This window comes from Hemisphaericaspora subhashii (assembly GCF_019202705.1).
Source record: "Hemisphaericaspora subhashii strain CBS 10753 chromosome Unknown scaffold115, whole genome shotgun sequence".
In the NCBI taxonomy this organism is placed as follows: Eukaryota; Fungi; Ascomycota; class Pichiomycetes; order Serinales; family Debaryomycetaceae; genus Hemisphaericaspora; species Hemisphaericaspora subhashii.
In genome coordinates this window covers 1-22629 of record NW_026057282.1, presented here as the reverse complement: position 1 = coordinate 22629, position 22629 = coordinate 1, and the positions used below count along the sequence as shown (strand labels likewise).

At 33.8% G+C, this 22629-nt stretch overlaps 7 protein-coding genes across 7 annotated transcripts; 3 read left to right on the top strand and 4 right to left on the bottom strand. All coding sequences in view use genetic code 12, as the record gives it.

Annotated features, from left to right (window-relative positions):
* Window positions 1-2994: 2994 nt before the first annotated feature.
* Window positions 2995-6204, top strand: TRK1 (Trk1p; the record flags this gene model as incomplete). The annotated part of the gene is made up of 1 exon (XM_049406504.1): window positions 2995-6204. The coding sequence occupies one exon, from the start codon at window positions 2995-2997 to the stop codon at window positions 6202-6204; it is 3210 nt and encodes a 1069-aa protein (XP_049263983.1).
* A 43-nt stretch (window positions 6205-6247) lies between these two features.
* IMP4 (snoRNA-binding rRNA-processing protein) lies at window positions 6248-7108 on the bottom strand (the record flags this gene model as incomplete). The annotated part of the gene is made up of 1 exon (XM_049406503.1): window positions 6248-7108. One exon carries the CDS (start codon window positions 7106-7108, stop codon window positions 6248-6250), a length of 861 nt encoding a protein of 286 aa, XP_049263982.1.
* Window positions 7109-8175: 1067 nt separating this feature from the next.
* Window positions 8176-9318, bottom strand: J8A68_002722 (VHS2; the record flags this gene model as incomplete). Its single annotated transcript, XM_049406502.1, has 1 exon — window positions 8176-9318. One exon carries the CDS (start codon window positions 9316-9318, stop codon window positions 8176-8178), a length of 1143 nt encoding a protein of 380 aa, XP_049263981.1.
* Window positions 9319-14337: 5019 nt separating this feature from the next.
* On the top strand, window positions 14338-18279 carry TSC11 (TORC2 complex subunit; the record flags this gene model as incomplete). Its single annotated transcript, XM_049406501.1, has 1 exon — window positions 14338-18279. One exon carries the CDS (start codon window positions 14338-14340, stop codon window positions 18277-18279), a length of 3942 nt encoding a protein of 1313 aa, XP_049263980.1.
* A 47-nt stretch (window positions 18280-18326) lies between these two features.
* J8A68_002720 (uncharacterized protein) lies at window positions 18327-19121 on the bottom strand (the record flags this gene model as incomplete). Its single annotated transcript, XM_049406500.1, has 1 exon — window positions 18327-19121. One exon carries the CDS (start codon window positions 19119-19121, stop codon window positions 18327-18329), a length of 795 nt encoding a protein of 264 aa, XP_049263979.1.
* Window positions 19122-19425: 304 nt separating this feature from the next.
* On the top strand, window positions 19426-20211 carry ASF1 (nucleosome assembly factor; the record flags this gene model as incomplete). The annotated part of the gene is made up of 1 exon (XM_049406499.1): window positions 19426-20211. One exon carries the CDS (start codon window positions 19426-19428, stop codon window positions 20209-20211), a length of 786 nt encoding a protein of 261 aa, XP_049263978.1.
* A 63-nt stretch (window positions 20212-20274) lies between these two features.
* J8A68_002718 (uncharacterized protein) lies at window positions 20275-21999 on the bottom strand (the record flags this gene model as incomplete). Its single annotated transcript, XM_049406498.1, has 1 exon — window positions 20275-21999. One exon carries the CDS (start codon window positions 21997-21999, stop codon window positions 20275-20277), a length of 1725 nt encoding a protein of 574 aa, XP_049263977.1.
* Between the last annotated feature and the right edge of the window lie 630 nt (window positions 22000-22629).

The following is a 22629-nucleotide window of genomic DNA, read 5'->3' as shown; positions in this document are numbered from 1 at the left end:
AATTTAACAAACTCACCTCTTTATCTTGCAACTCTTTTCTTTCTAACTTCCATCTCATGCCCTTTGCATTGACCGGATGTTGGTACCTAGTTGATTAATGCTTATTGTGTGTCTCTTTGCCAACTTCACTTTTTCGTGTTTTTGTCCGTTTAACTTTGTTTATATCTGAGAGATGAGATGAGAGGTATAAGAAAGGCGGTTTTGTGTGTTAAATGATGATGACTTCACCATTATTTTTTAATCTGTTTTTCTTAACTTAAGATTTGACTTCTTTGTTTATCAGCTTCTTGCCCAAGCAAAAAAGACTTAACTGTCTTGCGATTATTGTTTGAGTTTAGTGTAAATTATTGAGTTTAATTATAATCTGATTAATTTTCTTCAACTCGGATTTCTTTCTATTGTAAAATTAAGACAACTGATTTGTGAATGCAATTTTTTAATTTTATTGCCAATCCTTATTAATTGTTCTGCATAAACTATAGACTTGGGAATATGTAGAATATTATAAATTATCGTTTTAATTACTCTCTATATCCTTAATTACGTTAATAAGTACTTTCATAATTTCTTTATCAAAGGTTAATAACCTATTAGAAATAAGTATGAGGATCCAAATACAAATGATTTTTTTTTCTCTCAATTTGTTGCAAAAAATTTTCAGACAACAACAGAAGAAAAAAAGTAAGTTTTTGAATTGCTGCAAAATCTTAAAAATAAAATGAAATAAGACTCAACAAATTCTCCAAGAACCTAAATTTACTCTTTTTATTTGTATTCCAGAATGCCAAAACAAACATTTTAAACTATTCGTTAGAAAACTAATAAAATTCATAAGCTGCTTAACATAATGTTCGACAATCAGGGACAGATAGTCACACGACCACAACTGTCTTAATCAATTCAGACTCATATCCTGTATTTACTTTTCGGTATACAAAGATCCCATATTCACAAGAAAGTTATTCACCAGAGGGGAGTTTATATATCCAGTCGAGTAGTTAATGGAGTCGAGTCTTGAAGTTCAATTTGTGAGTCAGACACACAAATATTAAATTACCCATTTCTTATATTGTTCCACCTCGTGAAAAATCAATATTATTTGGTAAATTATACGCTATGTGTGCAATATATGTTTAAACCAAAACCTTGTAAACCCCTTCAATCTTGCATAGACAATGAAATATTCCCCCTTCCCACCCTCCAACTCCCTGAATTTTGAAAGTTGATGAAGTTATTAAGTTATTCTTAAAAGAACAGATTTGGTCCAGTTATTTATATTCTGTTCCTTTATAATGGAATACAATTACTTGTTTATATTTTTCACAACATTCACACTTCAACTCTTGGTTTAAAAGTACTGGCAAAATGAGGGTGATTCATTCATATTTAGTTCAACCTCTCTCATATTTTATTGATGACAAATTGTAAAAATTTTGAAGGGCGGTCAATTACTATGGCAACAACAAAAGAGCATTGACATTAATTAATTAATTCCCTTTTCAACCCTGCAATTAATAAACTCAGATCATTCTCCTCCTTTATGGTAAAGAGGAGTAATACAATTATTATACAAAGTACACACATGTAATGTACACATTTTGTTTCTATTAATAGCCAGTGTACATATTAATTTTTGCCACCAAAGAAGATTTCAACAAACTATAAATAGAGCTACAAATTCAGAAAAATTGATAAAGAAGATTTTTGGTTATGAAATTCATCTCAACAAATAAATAGGTTGAATTTTAATTTGTTTTTGGCAGCTGTATGTATATACAAGGTATATTGGTAATTGTCAATAGTTGATTGATAACTAGGAAGCTTTAAAGACCATAGTTAAAAGAGCAATCTTTGAAAATTGTTCTGATAAATGTGTTTGCTGCAAGCAAACACATTTATTTGACAATTATACAATTTGCGAAGATTATTCTTTTAATTATCTAATAAATGTGAACAAATATGAAGAGGTGCTAGTTTCTTGTTTAACGTATGACTGGCAAAACATGCTGATTACTCTCTGCTATATCCTATTCTGGACATTATATCTTTGGTCTCAAACTACCTATAAATATCCATATATATAGTCCCTTCTCTTTTATATTTGTACAGTGTATACTATTTATAGAAATCAATAACATACTTTCGATATATTATCCCATAGCTTAAGAAAAGAATTGAATTACTAAGTAAATATGGACATTGATTTGACGATGGTGGGGTGGTACCTCTTTTGAGTTAGTGCTGCTTTTCTTCAGAGCAGACATTTGTAGATGGTATATCTCTAACAAAGTATGTGTATGTTTCACTCATATTTATACATTCTGAAACCTCAAGTTGTCGTCTATTTATATACTGTATGTCTATTGTCATGTAATGGCTTTTTGCTTACTTATTTTGGAAAGTAAAAATGCGCTTTTTAAATGAATGCGCATTCCTTGAAAGAAAAACGTTTTCTGATGCCATTTTGCTTGGCGGCTTCGATGCCTAAGGGGAAAACTTGGCGAAATGGGGAGAGAGTATTATATATAAGCCATAAAACATTTCTCCTTGTTTGTTTTATGTTAAGACTTTTTAGATTTAGACTACGAGACTATTGGTTATAGATAGAGCGGATTTAACTAGGAATAAGTATAATCAAGAAGATAATTTTGTTAAGGAAAGTGACGAAGTCAAAGATCTTATAAGTGTCACGTGACTTTAATTTAAAAATTATTTTTTTTTCCTTTTTTTTTCTTAACAGAAGAAGAAGAAAACAAGAAGATCATTACCTAAGGAAAAAAAGAGAGCACTGCCGTAATTTAATCCATTTTACATTTACAGCTGATTACGATCCCAGTAAAACTAACTAACAAACTACCCTTGCTACTAGTACACAAGTAAACTTACACACTTTATAAAAAGTATAAAATAGAAACGGATTATATCAAACATCCCACCTTTCACTTATTTAATTTAACATTTCCTAATATATATGCACTATTATCATCAATCAATATGACTTCAAATTTAACACATTTATATCATCAAATAAAACGAAAACGAGACGATTTAGCAATCGGGTACCATATAAGAAATGGGATTCATTCAATAGCATCTACAGTTTATCCATATGCTAGAATCTTATTACCTAATTTCCGAGCAGTTCATTATTTTTATATCTTAATGATGGTATTTCTAGGTTCAGCTATTGTATATCCAGTCAAATCAGTTGCATATGTTGATATTTTATTCTTTACTGCTGGTTCATCTACTCAAGCTGGGTTGAATACTGTTGATGTTATGAAAACTTCCTTATATCAACAAATTATGTTTTATTCGATAACTACTTTAACTACTCCAATCTTTATTCATGGATCATTATTATTTGTTAGATTATATTATTTTGAAAGACATTTTGATAATATTAAAGAAAAATCAATGGCTGATTTTAAAATGAGACGTTCAGCAACTATTGCTCAACAAAGAACTAATTCTACCTATCATTCACGAGAAAGAAATGATGAAACTTTGGCCAAGAATACTAAAGATAATCAAGGTATTGGATTTTTTCAAGAAGATAAAGAAGCAGAATTAGATTCATCTACCACATCTCCAGCATCATCTTCATCAAAACATCAAGATGAAAAAGATTTCAATGAACAAAAACAACAACAACAAGATCAAGGAATTAAATTTGGTAATTTACCTCATCCCCCCAAAAGAAGAAAATCAATCGATCCAGAAGATATGTATAGATCCATCCGAATGATGAAAGAACGTCAAGAACAACAAGAACAGGCCCAACAATCACAACAACAACCAGTCACATCCCCAACATCGATTCAATTCGTTAATTTAAACTCTCCATCGAAAACCAGACGATTCTCAACCCATCTCTTCTCATCCTCCCATCCTGCAACTCCAACCACATCAAACCCACCACATCATTCATCATCAGCAGGTCCAGCAACCAGTGATGATGACGATGTACTTATAATTAAACCACCCAATGAGATTGAGAATTCAGATAGTATTTTCGTCACCAGGAAAAAGAGACTTTCATCGGCAGGATTACAAATTAAGGATAAACTTCTTTCTTCGGGTGGTGGGAATAAGAAGAGGAAACATTATTCGCCATGGACTACTAAGATTAGGAGAACTTTTTCCAATCAGAAGAGATTGTCGACGAGTGAGATGGAGGATGAGGATGATGATGACGTGGATGATGATGTGTCGATTGATTCTGAGAGAACAAAGGAGGAACAGGAAGAGGAGGAGGAGGAGGAGGAGGAGGAGGATGGACAGACTGATATTGATGAGATAACGGATGTTGATGCTGATGATGAAGATGAAGATGATGATGACGAGAATGATGAGAATGCGATTTTGGATGATGATGATGATGATGAGGAGCATGATGATGCTGGCCGTCCAAGAGTTAAAAGAGCAGTATCAAATCTTGAACTTCCATCTAAAGATGCAACCAGTGGACAAAAATATCATAAACGAAGCAACACCATCGATGTCGAAACAACAAACCCACCCCACAAAAAACCTCATAAATCAACAAAACAACCAACCCCATCATCCAAGAAACAGAAAAAGAAGAAAAGAATCGATATACGAAAAATCAAAACCCCAGGACTTTCAACCACCTCCAACTCCACCACCGCCCGTTCCCACCACCATTATGACACCGAAGACGAAGAAACCGACGGCATCTCCAACCTCAGCCACCTCAGTCGATCAATGAGTGCCAATTACTTATCATGGACCCCCACCGTAGGCAGAAATTCCACATTTGTCCACCTAACCGACGAACAAAAAGAAGAACTTGGTGGTGTTGAATATCGAGCCGTAAAACTCTTGATCAAGATCGTGGTGGGGTATTATATCGGTTTCCATCTCTTGGGTGCGGTAATGTTGACGATTTGGATCTATTGTATGCCGGAATATAAATTAATGTTAACTTCCCAGAGTATAAATCCGGCCTGGTGGGCTTGGTTTACTGCTCAGAGTAGTTTTAATGATTTGGGATTAACATTGACTCCGGATTCCATGAGTTCATTTAATGAATCGAGTTTTGTATTGGTGCTTTGTGCTTTTTTGATTGTGATTGGAAATACCGGTTTCCCGGTTTTCTTGAGGTTTATAATTTGGATATTGTTCAAAACGGCGCGTCCGTTGAGTTTGTATAAGGAATCACTTGGGTTTTTGTTAGATCACCCAAGAAGATGTTTTACGTTGTTGTTTCCTAGTGTGCCGACATGGTGGTTGTTTTTTATACTTGTGGCTTTGAATGGGTTTGATTTGGTGTTGTTTTGTATTGTGGATATACATAATCTGATATTTGATGGGATTGATACGGGATATCGTGTGCTTGATGGATTATTTCAGGCGTTTTGTACAAGAACGGTAGGGTTTTCCGTATTTGATTTATCGGCATTACATGCGGGTGCTCAGGTGGGATATATGTTGATGATGTATATTTCCGTGTTACCTTTGGCGATTTCGATCAGAAGGACAAATGTTTATGAAGAACAATCATTGGGAGTATATGCCAAACATGAAGATAATAATGAGAATAATATTGAGAGTACCACGACTAATTATGTCGGAACCCATTTGAGAAATCAATTGAGTTATGATTTATGGTATGTGTTCCTCGGGTTATTTGTTATATGTTTAGCAGAAGGGGACAGACTTCGATTACAAGATTATAGGTTTTCGGTCTTTGCAGTATTGTTTGAAATCATAAGTGCCTATGGTACCGTTGGTATGTCCTTAGGATACCCTACCATAAACGCTTCTTTATCTGGTGAGTTTAATGTCTTGTCGAAATTGGTGATTATTGCCATGATGATAAGAGGAAGACATAGAGGGTTGCCATATACTATTGATCGTGCGGTTATGTTACCCGATGCGACTATGAAATTACATGATAAGATGCAAGAAACTCATGCTATTAAACGAAGTAATACATTGGAGAGAACTTCTACATTGGGGAGGATATCGACTTTAGGTGGAAGTGGAGGACCTATTGATTCAGGGGAGAATATTTTAGGTAGGGTAATTACGAATGTTGATCAATTTAGAAAGAGAAAGATGAGACAGATTCGAGATGCCAATAATAATAATAATAATAGAGATATTGAGGTAGGACTGGATGATAGTGACGTTCATAGTCAAGATCCTCATTATATTGTCACTGGAGCTAGTATGTAAATGTTACGTTATTAGTGTATTGTTAATATATATTTATAGACCCTTATAAGTAATTCTTTCTATTTGCAGTTCTAACAAATCTTCTTAATTGCCATTCAACATCAGCATCTTTATTATCCGGCAATCCCAATCTAATCTCATACAACCTCATTTCAAACCTGGGTCCAATCTCACTAATCTCCACCGAATCCTTCGTCTTCACAAACACATGATGTCTAACACTAATATAATCATCATTATTCACAAACGTAACCACTCTCGAACTATCCTTCTTCTTCACCCCCGGTGGGAATAAATGTTTCAATATCGTAACCACTCTTTCCCCCAATTTGGTTCCAAACCCTTCAAAGATCAAATTCGGATATGCCTCACTCACATTCCCCAATTCCGGTAAATCATGTCTTAATTTCACATTATGTAATGTAAAAATCGCCGTCGGACCATGAGGAAAATGACTAATGGTGATACTAGTAGGCACACCTCTATGTTCATGTAAAACCACCATATCTGAAATCTGAACCCTTGAACAAGTCGCCACTAAATCATTAATGACATAATTCCCTCGATTTAATTTAAGACTATTAGGAAACATCAATTTTAATTCTTTTGAAAATTGTAATAATCGAACACTAGGATCACGCGAGGTGGTGATTATGACTCGGGGGTCGGAAATTCCGGACATGGCACTATATTCGTCATCGATATCGGGTTGGGATTGTTCACTTTGGTCATAGATGAAATCTTTTTGGAGTTGGGCGTCGTCGGCGATGTCTTTGGGAAGGGGTTTTCCCAGGGCTAAGGCGGTTTTAAGGAGTTGACGTTTTTCCAGAAGGGCCGATTCTTGGAGTTGGAGGGATTTGCGATAGAGATATTCTCGTCTTTCTCTGGCTTGTTTTCTAATCATGATATATGTTTCTTGCTTTTTGCAACTAATGGATGAAATAGAGATGAGCTTTGATAAATCAAAGATGAGATGAGAATTTTTTTTAGAGTAGAATATTGATGAACGACATTTTTGAAATGTCGTGGAGATGTAATGTCGTACATATGCTACCATGTGTAATTTGAAATTGCAGCCCCCCTTTGTCAAGGATAGCTGTGATGACTTGTAAAATACTTGTACAGAACAACTCTGAGATATCTGAAGTAGACTGGTGGTTGGTAAGGAGTCTATACCATTTATCAAGTCTAATAAATTTATTCTTAGGATTTATGTTTCTTTTATAGAAATTGAAACACAAAACTCTTCCCCATCAACGTTGGTTTATCTACAATACCATACTTGACTATTTAGCCCCTTGGGATATTGGCTACGTTGGGACACCACTTCTAGACTTTTATAAATATTGTTCGCTGTTTCATTGTCCTTAAAAGCTTGTATAAATACACGTGTAATGTTCGTATGTCAAAAGAGGGAATGAATTGGACTTATTGTTCTGTTTAGTTCTTTGTGTTGTTCGAGAACAATATGTTACTTGTTGTTTTGATGAGATTATAATTGAAAACAATACTCTTATGACGTACAATTGTATAGTGATTTATAGCTGGCTGATTTTGTTAGCCCGATATTTTCCTGTAAACAATAGGGGGCTGTGATTGGGTTGGCTTTCTTCGCCTACAGATATACCATCTCAATTGGTTTGTTTAGTAGATTACTACAGACTGACTCTTTACAAAATATAAATATATTAAACTTTAATAAACACTATAAAACACAATCAAAATACAAATAATAATCAATAGAAAACAAACCTTTAACCAAAAATAACTAATACTAAACAAACACACTGTTTTAGAAAACACTTTAAACAAAAGAAGGAAGACATCACTCTTTAAATATATACAATATCTCTCCTTCTTATATCACCATCATCTTGAACTAAACAACTTTATAATAATATAACATCAAAACAACATTAAAAAATAACTTATAATTTTATATATATATAATCATGAAAACATAAACTATATCTAATGACCATTAATTTCATTAGTAGTTTGTCTAATACATTCACCAATCGAACTAGAAACCAAACTCTCATTATCACTATTTGGAGAAAGTGGACCGGCAATTACACTGGTACGGCTTCTAATTGGTTTGATCACCTTAGCATCGATTTCAACTTCTGAATCACTTGATTCTGGAGAAATCAAGAATTTTTGTTTATTCGTACTACCAGCCGAAACACTCTTCTTTGGATGTTTTGGTTTGGTGGCGGTTGTGAATGGAGAAATTGCCGATGGAGTTCTTTGTCTTGGAGGATTGATAAACCCTTGAGAATAAGCATGTTTAAAACTTGGTCTTCTTCTCATTGAATTCCCACTATCATCATTAATCATTTCTGCATAGGAATAAAAATTCAATTGTGATTTAGAAGTAGGTAATACTCCAGGAGCAAGTGGAGGTGGAGAACTTGAAGTAGTTGAACTTGGAGACATTGGTAAGATCCCCGTTCCTTCCATACCATGATGACTGTGGGTATATCCATTAGTTGATAATGAAAATGTGGAATTTTTTCTCAGAACTGAAGATCTTCCAAGTGCCATATTTAATGCAATCAATGAAGAATTTCTTCTAGGTGAATAGACTAATTCTACATCATCTAAATTACAATTCCGATCACATAGAAGACTGGCAGTTGCATCTAATGCTGGAGGAATATAATCTTCATTTTTGAGATATTGACCAGTTGTGAGTGAGATTGATGAATTATGAGTGCCAGCAGTAGTTGCTGAACGTGGACGGGTGGAGATGGATGGTTTATGGTTGTTGTTGATGGAGGCTAATGAGACGATTGAGCCTGATCTGAGGGCAGGGTCGAAGACGCATGCATCTTGAACTGATCTTTCAAATATACAGTAGTCATCTTCAGTGGCGGTGGAGTTACGTTGTGGTTGATCATCTGAGATTATGGATGAGATTGAATGTTTTGGAGATGTGTTGTTGAATGGAATTGGTGGTGGTCTGATTGGTGATGGATGTTCATTGGTGGTGGTGGTGGTTGATGATCCAAAGGTAAATAAAGATAGCTGTTCTTTTGTTGTGTTGTTGTTGTTGGTAGACGGAGAAGGGATTGTTTCTTCTTCTGTAGTTATAGTTTTAGTGGCAGACATTTGTAGTAGTTATAGTACAGCGTTAAGTTAAGATAGTAGTTGTAGCAATGTAATTATGTGTCTGTCTGAATTAATTAAAATTTTAATAATCCGAAATCTGAAAGGGTTTTTCTTTTTAGTTTTTTTATTTTTATTTTTGTTTGGTGTGTGGGTGAGTTTTTAATGAATTTAATTTTTCAAATATGCCTTGGGAATATAAAACAATTCTAATCTTATTATAAATATGAATCTATAAATGCTTTCTACAAAAGATGTATATAAGATATAAATATAATTGTAATTAGAAAGATAAACAGAGAGAGTCAAAGAGAGAGAGAGAGAGACATAAATTTATAAAAAGGATTTTTGAAAAGAATTTAATTGTAGTTTTATATTCGAACAGGAAAAAAAAAAAGTGTCGGAAAAGAATGTGGATTAATTATTGTCACAAAAAAATAAAATAAATCCAATTGCAGATAGCGGAAAAAATTTTAATCCAAATTATTTTTTTTTAATTTCTAATTTTAATTTTACTATATAAATTATTAAGGAGAAAGTTGTTATGGTCATTCAAACACAAAAAAGAAAAAAACCATAAAAGAAAAAACCCCCTCCTCCAAAAATAAATAACGACATTTATTTTTTTATCAAAATCTCTCACTGTTTACTCTCTATTTACTCTCCCGTTACTCTCTCGTTACATTTTATTTTTATATATCTACAGTCAGGGTTTTCAATTTATAAATCACCTTATTTAATCATCAATTCGAATTATAAATAATAAAAAAACAGGAGACCTTTTGTTGAAGGGTTGTAGTTGGGAAGAGAGGAACATGGTAGATAGGGCAGTGTTCTATATGCACAAGAGGGGTTCCTCTCTGATCTGTGGTTACGTCAAGAAAAACGTCTTATTTATTCACACTCTTTGTTTTTCGATGACGACACTTCACAGCAAATTTAAAGTTTTTTTTTACTGCAAAAAAATTGCATAATTGCAGCGACATTTTAATCAGAATTACAGACACTTAAACCAAAAAAAAAAAAGAAAAGAAGAAAGCTTTTTTGAAAAAATGCCTTATCAAAAAATTCCTAATATTTTTTTTTTTATTTTGTCATTCCGATTGAGCCCTGTTTTTTCCTGTTAAAATAAAAAAAAAGGATTACTACCAGTGACCTAGAACTCATCAACATCCATGGATTGAGATCGTACCACTTTCTACCGTATATGTAAAAATAGTATATACTATAACACGGCATTCATATTACGAAGTATTGGGTCATCCAATCTGTTTATTGCAACCTCTGGGTATTTGGGAAATTAAGAAATCATGATCAAACAAATTTTCTTTGGTTGCGTTGTCTTACGAAAGATTTGGTAAAGACGGAGATTGTATTTCCTAATTTGGAAACCACCCAGACCCAGAACCCGCACCAGACCAGACCAGACACAGACTCAGAAAGAAAAGAAAAAAAAAAGGAAGGGAAAATGGAAAAAAAAAAGAGAAGAGAAAAATATTAATTCTGGAAAGTGCAAGAGAAAACCAATAAACCATCATTCAATTTAGATGTCATTAACTATCACTTGCATCTTCAACTCCATACTTACTCCAGGTTTTATGGTATCAACACAAAGAGATTGTGATTTATGTACGTAGTTACAATTCTTCTTATCCTTTGTTTTTTTGATGTTCAGATCGACCTTCCCTTCTCTTTTCTTTTGGCTTGACGATTGCAAAATACATTATTATAAATCATTCACGCGATCTAAGCCTAAGAACTAACTGGTCAACGGTGTATAGATGACTAATGGGTCGTTGGGTTAGTTCGGCGATAGTTCGGTCCCTTATTTATATGTCTCCTGACGCTTAGTCATCCTTTTGAATGACCCTTATATATGTGAATGTGGTGTTGTTTCTTGCATGTAGTGGGGGAACGCAAAGATTCCATTAAACTCGCTCTATTTCTGTTTCTGTTTTTCGCAATGATTTTTCCTTGTCAGAAAGAAATAGAAACTGAAAAATGTTTCCTTCTTTTCTTTTCTATTTGGGGAATCGATTCAAGCCAGTTGTTCTCTCTCTCTCGAAAAGATTCCTGATTGTTAAAGTTGCTATTCTAAGTGACACGACATTAAATTACAACATCAATAATAATTCCCATTGTTTAGAGAGAGGATACTCTTCAAGAATACAATGAACGGCTATTGTTTTAGTTATCTACGGGGTATATAATAAATGGGGTTTATACTGTACGTGTGTGGGTGGTCCAACCGATAAAAAATTATAAGCGATACGACAGTGCCAGGGGAGAAAGGGGCGTCATATGTAAAGTGGGAAAATTTTAAACTTTTTGACTCAAAAAATGTCGCAGACATAAAAAAAAAAAAAGTTTGCTGCCTTTTCTTTTCTCGGGGTTGATTCCTTTTTTTCAAAAAACGGCTTCTTGTGTGTATTCATTTTTAAGGTTTATGCAATAAATCTGGAATGATTACCCCAATTGGAGACATTGGCAACGACAATCTAGATCGTAAGTATATCCTCAATGTCAGTATTGTCGTCGTCGTAAAGCATATCGTAAACCTTAAAATGATTCTGATATTGTTACCACGAGATGGGCTAACATCATGCATATGACCGACATTATTCGCTACCATCTATTATGTTCCCTACAATGAAAATACAATTGTCGTTGTAATTTAGTTCTAAATTTAAACCCAACAGAGCCAACTCAGTATACAGGAATAATAATATTACAACAAAGAAAACCATGGGATAAAATATTTCGTATAATTATTATCTAACAAAAGGCTCTATATAAAATGTGTCGTTGTCAATTCCATATTATTTTTCTGCTACTCTCCCATTCTTCTGCCTGTCCTTTGTTTCTCGGAGTACCTTGTCCCAGCCCAGGTTATAGATCTAGAATGACCCTGTGGATAATGTTATCCATTATGTTTATCCCATTATTATAATAATCGTGTTTTATTAGCCCTTTTTGAAGAACAATAAACTGGGGAATCTCGGGGGTTATGAGTGTGGAGACTATTTCCCAATTGTATTCAGAATGATTATTATTATGCATGACCTACAGTCTGTACCCTTTGTCTACCTGCACGGATAAATATTCATACGAGGTCATGTATCAACTGAAAGGATATGAAACAGTTGGTGACCATCGCTTATTGCCAATATAGGTTATTGTGATTTAGTGTGTTTTCTTATCTTGTGATTTTTTCTATGTCAGACATAAAATTTGAGAAAACGTGTGGGGGTTAATTAATTAATTAATTATTGCAAAAAGAATCTATTTGCAACACAAAAATGCATAATGATGCATGTAATTAGTGAATTGATTGATTTTGTACCATAACTGTCAAAATATTAATAGACTGAGACCTCGTGTGATTTCTACTATATTCTGCTTTCTTGATAGATGGTTGCGATGGGGGGGCTGTGAGAAAATATGGCTGGTTAATTTAGCATCATTAGGGGGAGTATGGCTACGAGAAATTCAGGTCAATCAATCCTAGTAATTAGTTCGATTTAAAATTTTAGTAAATCATTGAAACAAATCTAAATTGATCTCCAATTTCATGTCTTTTGGAATTGGAGAAATGGTTAGTTTGATTGAAAATACTATGGGACGGACCTATGTCATGAAACGTAACAAAGCAATGGCAATACACAAAAGGCGGTTTCGATTTGCACACAGATCTTCTAGTGGTGTTTGATAACATTTCTATCAAATCTCTGATATGAAAACCCTAGGAGATTCTTCAACTTCCCCGTACCTCTGGGTCAACTTTGTCTCTTTTTGTGCCAGTTCAAGAACCTTCGTTTCCTTCTTCTTTTCAATCATTTCTAAACCTAAATGAGGTGTTGGATTCTCATCGTATTCCATTTTTCCACCTTAACAACCTTATTTATGATCCTTCTTACGATCACAAGACTGATCTCACGATCAAGCGAACAGGAACTTATATCTGGATGTCCATATCCAATATCTTCAAAGAAATGAATATTGTCTATATTCAAAGAATAAACTAACTGAGAGTGAATGGTTTGTAATATCCCAAAGGTTTTAATATAAGAATCCTCCGTTCAACATGTGCAACGTAAGAAAGTAGGTCATGGATGTCGTCAATGCTTGTATAGGCTGATAGATATTGCTTGCACTTAATGCTTCATTCTGGATTTATGCGGTGAGACTACGATTGTCTGGAGTTGGCTCAGGGATGGTTCACGATCTGAAATCGGCAATTTTTTGGAATGGGTTTGAAATTGAAGGTGGCTATGGTCTTGTGAGAGTTCCTTTAGTCTCAATAGTGTATATATCCAAACAAGAGATTTAGGAATTCGTGTTTACTAGAAATTTTGCAGTCATTTTACGAATCGTGCAAATACTTTTAGGGGAACAAATTGTCATCAGGAACTTTTTGACAGTATTTACAGACCTTTATAAGTCGTAATAAGACCCGAGAAAGGAGAATAGAAGCTAGGTTTTTATGTAATGTTGAATATCAATTGGTTGCACTGTCCACTATCTATAAAGCAATTGTTACGCGAAACAGTTAGACATGGTTATGAAACTTTAGATATTTTTAATCAGAATAATACTTGAGAGTAATAGGGAAGCCCCTCATTGACTGATTATAACGAGTCAATATCTATCCACGTGTTTAGCTGTACGTCAGATTGCAGTTCAATGGCTTTATCTCACTTAGCTAATCAGCTGTGAACGGTCTCCAACTATTGATATAAAAATTTCTTCAATTTTCACAGAGTTTAGTATAGTTAATAGACATCGTGTAACGAGACTTGCTTCTTCCCCTTTTACACAAGAAGCCATTGATAACTGCGATTACTCTAACAGTAGCCACTATGACTCTACAGTGTATAGAAAAGAAGAAATCACAATCGATTTTAGTTAAAACCAAACGAGAGAGAGAAAAATAACGAGACCCGATTTTTTTTACAACCAATTTTCTGAAACAATCAATTGGATTCAACTATTCAATGATCATCGTGTAAAATTCAGCACTTGATGAATATAAATACATCATATTCAAAGATACAGGATATCTTAACTAACAAATCATCTCAACTGAGTACTGCTACTGCTACTAACACGTCCAATCTACCAACAATAAAACCATCCCAATATGAACTAGAAAGAACTAGAAGTTCAACAATAACATCTATGGATGCAGTCACAATCCATTCAGTAGTAGATAGAGATAGATTACCCATATACTACGGCTATGACGACAATGACGACGACACCCACGATAATGACGACCACCCTATAGACACGTCATCAACAATCACTGATATCCAACTTCTAACCCCAGACAAAGCCCATTCGCTATCGTCACCGCATGGTCAACCTGATCCAACCATACGGCCTACTTTACTCCGAAAGAGAAGTGCAACTACTTCAGTAATTGAAGATGTCACCACTTCACAACAACTCCAAAGTCCAACTTGGATCTTAAGTAATCTTTTATCAAATTTTGGAGGGGCATTAAGAGATATGGATGAATATACAATCGTGAGTAAATCAAATGATCTTGTATTATTATTTCAAAATTACCCAAACCTCCGAGATGAAATTCAAATCAAATCGGTGATTCCAAAAGTTCAATTCATGTTATATCATAAAATCCTGGAAGTTAGACTGTCAGGTTATAGAATTTTAAGATATTGTATTTCGAATTATGAAAGTTTGAATTTATTAATTCAATCTAAATTATTAATTTTTTTGATTGTTACATTAGGGAAAAAACCCGGTAGTCGTCAGGGTGTCAATAGATGTAATTTATGTGAATTGGAACAAGCGGTGAAATTGATTCGAGAATTTTTAAATATTGATAATGGTGCGGATAATTTATCAATTGGGGTCGTGAAGGCATTGATTGCGATTGTGGAAAGTAATGAGAATGATGATAATGGAAGATATTACCAAAATGCAACCAATGGGGATGGACATGATGACGATTATGATGATGATGATGATATTGAAGCCATGCCTGAGTGGTTTAAGAATGCATGTTTGGAAACGATTTGTGAAATTGCGATATTGAAACCGGAATTAGTTTTCCATAGTGGTGGGTTTAAATTGATTATGAATTCAATTATTGATGGATCGGTTGAGATTTCTTCAACTTGTTTAATGTTATTATTTAAGATTATGGATTTTCAAAATTCAAGAAAGTTTTTAAGAAATGGATTTGATTTAGATTCATTGATTTCGATATTTTCAAATTCTACTGATGATGTTGAAGTGGTGAATGGTGGTGGTGGTGGTGGCGATAAATCAAGAAGAGTGGTTTCTAATTTTAAATTACAAAAAGTATCATTTTTAATTTCGATATTATTAAAACATTTCAATGGATTAATTGCATATTCAATTGGGAATTTCATAAGTATTAAGAATTTGATAGCTAATTTATCGAAAAGAAACCCAAAAGTACGTGATTATATCATGGATATCTTTTTTGATGTACTTGGAATTCAACAATTCCCTTGGTTGGCGAATTCGGCCATTGGAGAATCAATTAAACGTTTCAATGATTCAATCAAGAATCAAAATTATTCATTTGAGTATCCTATATTAGACCCTATAGAAAATCAATTTGAATATAATATAAAAAATCATTATTGTGGATTAATTGTATTAATATTAATTAAAAATGATATCTTCCCCAAATTAATAGAAATAATAGAACAAAACCTAGATCAATCAAATACAAAGAAAGCAACTCGATTATTAACTCATATTTATTCCATGGCTAATAATTTCCTTCCATCTGAACTCATATGTAAAGATTTATTATTACCTAACCTATCTTCCCATGCATCATTTGAAGTCGTAAGTGTCACCAGAAAGAACTTTATAACCAGTACGGATTATTTATCAAATATAAAAACCAGTATTCAAAAAATCAACCTTCAACAACGATATAATGTCGATGATGCGGAATTTAAATCATTAATCACCAATACTAAGATATTAACCATCAAAGAATTTGAAGATTGGAATTGGACATTGTTATTAAATCTAATTCAAGGTCCATTGCGTAATCCTAAACGATTTGATGAAACTATTGAAAAATATCCGAAATTTTTAAAAAGAATAATGTCATTTTATCGCCCGTTTAAATATCGGTTTTCAAAAGTACTATTAACCAGTCGTGGTTCGACTAAATATATCAATATTGGTTGTCAATTATTAGAAATGTTATTGGAATTCGATCAAGGGGTGAAATATTTAAGTACGTCCAAATTATTACCTCAACTTTCAGAAATCGTGGCCCAAATTGATCCATACAGTGGGGTAGCATCGAAAGAATCAATAATTAGTAAGAAAAGAATTGAAAATACTTGCTCGGTGGGATATTTACGATTTATTGGAGTTTTGAGTGGGAAAGCTGCCGGAATCAAAATGTTGGAACATTGGCAATTTTTCACATTATTATCTCATATTGTTGAATCAACAGTTCAATCCGAAAATAATAATACTTTCTTGTTGACGTTATTTAAATATATTGATTTTTCATTAGATTCCCAATTTAGACTAATATTAATGTATTGTTTAAAAATATCCAATCTTAAAATACGAAATTATTTATTAAAACATTTATTACCAAGTTTAATTAAGATCACACAATGTGAATTTTTTGTGATTAGGATATTGGTGGCGAATTTATATGATTCAGATTATGAATTTGTACAACGATCAATTGATTTATTATATGAATATTATCAATCTAATAGTTTTACAAATTTGGATAGATTGATTGCTTTAAGACCTTCGATATCGATCTTATCAAGATATGAAACCACCGGTAGAAATTTATTGATTAGAATGTTTCAAGTCCCAATTGGATTTAAATATTTGGAAGAATCGGGGTTTTTGGATTCGGAATTTGATAAATGGTGTAAAATTGATGGATTTTCTTATTTATCGAAAATTGAAACCTTGATTAAATGTCAATTTTTCCCATTTTTAAATCAGGGCCCACCTTCAACTTCGTTATCGGTATATTTCTTCAAATATTTATTATCTACCGAAGAAGGATTGAATTATTTCAGTTATGGCAAAGGGAAAGAATTTCTTGATGGGATAATTGAATCGATTGAAATTATATTCACGACAATAAACCAACAGGATGAATTCTTGGATATAGACAACCAAGATCAAACTAGAGGTGATTTATTACATGACCTAAAACAAAACCTTTGGATCATAGGAAATATCGCCCTGAGTAAACATGGAATTAAACTACTAGACCCCATGTATTCAACCACAACCATCCAACCCAAGAAATCGATTATTGACTTAATTCTTGAGAATTTCCATACTTGTCCGATTTGGCAATTGAGAGGAATATGTTTTTATATATTAGGGATGATTTCAAATACGATTGAAGGCATTGAAATCTTGGATGAATTTAATTGGATAAGTGTACTTGATCAATATGGAAATAGTAAATGTTTAACATTCCCCAATTGTGAAATCTCGGAATTTTTTAAAATAGAAATCACAAATCCATATAGGGATACTCGATATTATCAAATCTTTAATAATGTGGGCAGTGGAAGTGGGGCTGGGACTTCATTTGTTTGGAATATTGATAATCTCAAAAATGGAGATGCTGGTGGTGATGTGATTGGAGACGAATTGTTGGAGAGTGATGAAGATAGTTCGGGGAATGTTAGAGTAAATGATCGGATTATATCACTTATGCAACATTTGAATGCGGTTTTGAGTAAGATTGAAAATAAAGCAATTCGAGAATTGATTAAATTAAAGAAACAATCACCGGAGTTATTTAATGATATGGGATTATTCTTGGAGGTGATTAAATTGGTTGATAAAGGGACATTTAAATTTCAAAAGAGAGTATTCATATTTAATTTGTTTTCGGATACGAAAGTATTAGAGAATTTAGTTAAACGAGAAAGAAGAGGTTCATTTAGATAGATACAATGGGTGTTTGTGTATTTAATATATAAAGATAGACAACTATTCTATGATTTCCGTTCAATCTTTCGTTTTTTTGATTTTGTAGATCCAGATGAAGATATTGATAATTTACTATTTCCATCAATCAGTAATGGGAAATCAGTTCCAGTATATTCTGAATTCATACTTAATGTTTGAATAGTTAAAGGTTTATATTTTGATGATACTAAATTAGGATAATGTCTTCTACACCAAGGTTCCAGTTCTTGAGGATTTATTTCTGCATGGATAATATCATCATTAATCATATCAGGAATCTTTTCAATATGATATAAATTCAAATAATGACTTTTCCTCACCTCCTTGGACTTATCATCTTGGTTATTATTCTTCTCCTGTAATTCAATCAATGGCTCTAGTGTTGATTTTAATCTCGGAGCAACTTCCATAATCTTCTTAATTCGGTCAGATTCAATCGGTGGGAATGTTATCTCATCATTCTCCCCAGCTTCAAGTTCTGCAATTAGCCCTAATAATGCTTGATTTCGACGATGATAATAAGACATCGTCAATCGTTGATTTCTTTCCATTTCGAACAATTCTTGTGATTTGGCATATGCTTTCCGGAATCGTTCTTGATATTTCTCATATATTTTGGGATAGTCTTTGGAGGCTGCTGTGGTGGATGCTGTGGATGTTTCTACTGTTTCTTCTATTTCTGGTTCTTTGGATTCTTGTTCTGGATGTGAGTTGGTAGAGGGGTGTTCTTGTGTTGTGTTTGATTCTGGTTCTTGTTTAATGGGTTGTGAATCTGTGGAATTGGGTCCTTCGTCCACTAGTATTGAAGCTACGTCTGACATGGTTATGAATGATTAAAATTGTAAGGGGATTCTTGGTTGTTCTACTATATATCTGTCAATGAAACATACATCGATTCATCAAGTGTATTGAAAAAAATCTGGTAATGAATAATGTCGTATTTGTGTCGGGGTTTTTGTCGTAGTGTCTCAACCTAAATGTCTCTCTTCAAATCTGCGTCAAACCGTAATTTAAGTAAATTTCAAAAGACGCGTTTCTTTCTTTCAGAAGAAGTTCCAAAAAAAAAATCATCATCAATTTAATCTTTTCAAGTTGCCATCTAAAACAGCAGCAATCAAATAGGAAATGTCAATTGTCTCATTACTAGGAATAGAAGTCCTCAACAATCCCGCCAAATTCACCGATCCATATGAATTCGAAATCACCTTCGAATGTCTAGAACCCCTCAAAGAAGATCTAGAATGGAAACTAACCTACGTCGGATCCTCCCGTTCTCTTGATCATGATCAAGAACTAGACTCAATCCTAGTCGGACCAGTCCCTGTCGGGGTCAACAAATTCTTATTTCAAGCAGATGCACCTTCGCCGGAATTAATCCCGGCTAATGAATTGGTTAGTGTTACGGTTATTTTATTGAGTTGTAGTTATGCTGATAGGGAGTTTGTGAGGGTGGGGTACTATGTGAATAATGAGTATGATAATGAGGAGTTGAGGGAGAATCCGCCAGCTAAAGTGATGGTGGATCGGGTTGTTAGGAATATTTTGGCTGAGAAACCTAGGGTGACTAGGTTTAATATTGTTTGGGATAATGAAGATGCAAATACAGATCAATATCCTCCTGAACAGCAAGTAGATGAAGAAGAAGAGGAGGAGGAAGAAGAAGAGGAGGAAGATGAAGATGAAGAGTTGGAAGAAGAAGAAGAAGGGGAAGAGGGTGAAGAAAATGGAGAGCAAAAACAACAACAAGATGGGGAAGACATTGAAGAAGATCTTGAAGATGAAGAAGATGAAGAAGACGAAATACAGACTCCTGCTGATGATGCTGAAGAAGATATAGAGGAAGATCTCGAAGATGAAGAAGATGTTGAAGATATAGATGATACAGAAGAAATAAACACCCCAAAGGATTAGATTAACCTTTTTCTTCCATAAATAAATAAATTTTTATACATAACTGTAATATAGAATATAATACTAAATCATCGATTCAAGTAATCCATTAATATTCCTACTCAAACAATCCACAATCTCTAAATTCAAATGTCCGACCTCTAGATCATTCTGTTGTTTTAATCTCCCGACCCATTTATCAGGATGCCATTTTATTCTTTCCACCCGCAAAATCTCTACCAATTCCTCCTCGGGCAATTTAATCATCTCATAAAATTGTCGTAATTTCTGCGGGGTGATTAATGTCAATATAGTCTCATGTGGTAAATTGGCCTGTTGATAATAATGTGGTGGGAGTAAAGGTATTCTAATTCCTTGGAAATACAGTTGTCTAAGCAATTTATTGGTAGATTGCCTTTGGGTTCTATTGCTAGTCGAGTCAGGCATGTGAAGATACGGGTCGTTGATTCGCTTATCTCCAATATGTATCTCTTCCTCGTCTTCATCCATCATTCCTGCTGATGTGATGGGTATCTCTCCCAAGATTTGATATTTTTGGGATGTGCTCGTGGTTGGTTCAAATTCATTTCTATTGTATTCTTCCCGGAGTTTTGTGTATTTGTTGTTATTCACTGGTGTTTCATATTTGAATTGGGATTGTTGCTGTTGTTGGGATGCTGATGTTGTTGGCTTTATGAATTTATATCCGTTTATTTCCTCTCCATATTCTTCATATTCTTCATATTTCTCACTTTGAGTCGGTTGCTGTCTTGGTTGATTACGCTTTGAAGCAGGTGAAGGAGCTCTTGAATTTGCAGGAGTTGATTGAGAAATCGGAGTTCCTTGATTTAATCCGAATTCTTCATCATTCAATATTTCCTCCTCGTCATCTTCATCCCCATCTTCTTGTTTAACAGGTTGATACATTATCTCATCAATGGGAGTTTTTATCGAATTAGCCAAATCCAATATCGGCCTCTTGAAGTATCCTTGTGATTTATTCTTCTGTAAATTACTACTGTCCTCCGGTCCCCCAGTATTGTCTTTAAATTTCAATTTCTTTCTTCGCGGCTGTGGAGGACATGGAGTCGCATCACTAGGACTAAAACTAAATTTAAGATTATTGGTTGTTCCGCTAGTCGTACATATTGTCATTTTCGAATCGTTTGAATTGGGTGTTATTATCATTGTTGGAGATTCGATATGGATTCGTTTTCGAGTATTTATATATTGTGGCGATGATTCGTATATTATTCCATCTTCGCCATCCTGTTCATCTGGATCGATATCGTCGGTGTTGATTGTCTGATTTGCCAATCCTTCTTCCTCATCTTCGTCATCATCATCATCATGTAACGATTCCTCGTGGTCTTCGATCTCATTAATGAGAATATCCTCACTCGCAAGCGGTGAATCTAGATGTAGGTCATTCAATCTTCGTATTGGAGATATGAACGAAATATTTGAATTGGGATGTAATGGAGTAGATGCATATTGAAATTTATGATCATTTGATGTTTGTTGTCCTTCTTGATCCATTCTCTTTTTGGGAGAAGGAGTCATATTTGAAGGATCGTCACGAGTGTTCATATCTTCTAGATCTGAAGAGAAGGATGAGGATGAGGATGGAGGAGTGGATGATGATGATGGTTGTAGTCTGTTTTCATACCAACACTTTGTATCTTTGTTGTTAGTTTTCTTGGGAGAGTATGCTTTGGTGGTGGTAGGGACTGAGGTATTAGAACCAGCTGGATGAAGTAGATTCGGTATTATATTGTTATTATTATTATTATTGTCACTTAGTGCCATCCTTACTCTTCCACTTGTGGTAGTAATCTGATGGTTTGATATTGAGTAGAAGAGAGTTAACTTGTAAAAATGTATGTATTGTTTATTATATGACTTAAACTGTAATAAGCAAGAATGTAAACAATCATTTCTATTTTTTTGCATTTTCAAAAATAAGTCCGACCTTTCAGTTACCCGGATTTTACTTAAATAACTCCGGATTCAATCACTGTCTCTTTTAATTTGATGTTAATATTGGAATCAGTTTCAATGGGGAGAGCCAAATATTAGCATACTAAGTCGGTTTTGAGTTCAGCTAACGTTATTAGTCAATAATATGAGACATTCCTAGCTGCAATTCTAGGTGAAGTAGAATTCATATACTTCTGTTGACATTCCAACAGATGGACTACAAGCCATTGGCCAGTTTAAAGCAGGAAATCTTGGCAAAATCAAGATCTTGATATTGACTCTACTACTACAGATGGGTTTGTTCGATAATATATCAAATACTAGTATTTTTTCTAATATAAATAATAAAGCTAAGCAACAAATTATACAGAAGAGTATAAGAACTGAATATTAGGATCATAAAATCACATCAAATAAGACGTCAAGCCATTATCTAAATCTATGGATCATAAGAACCAA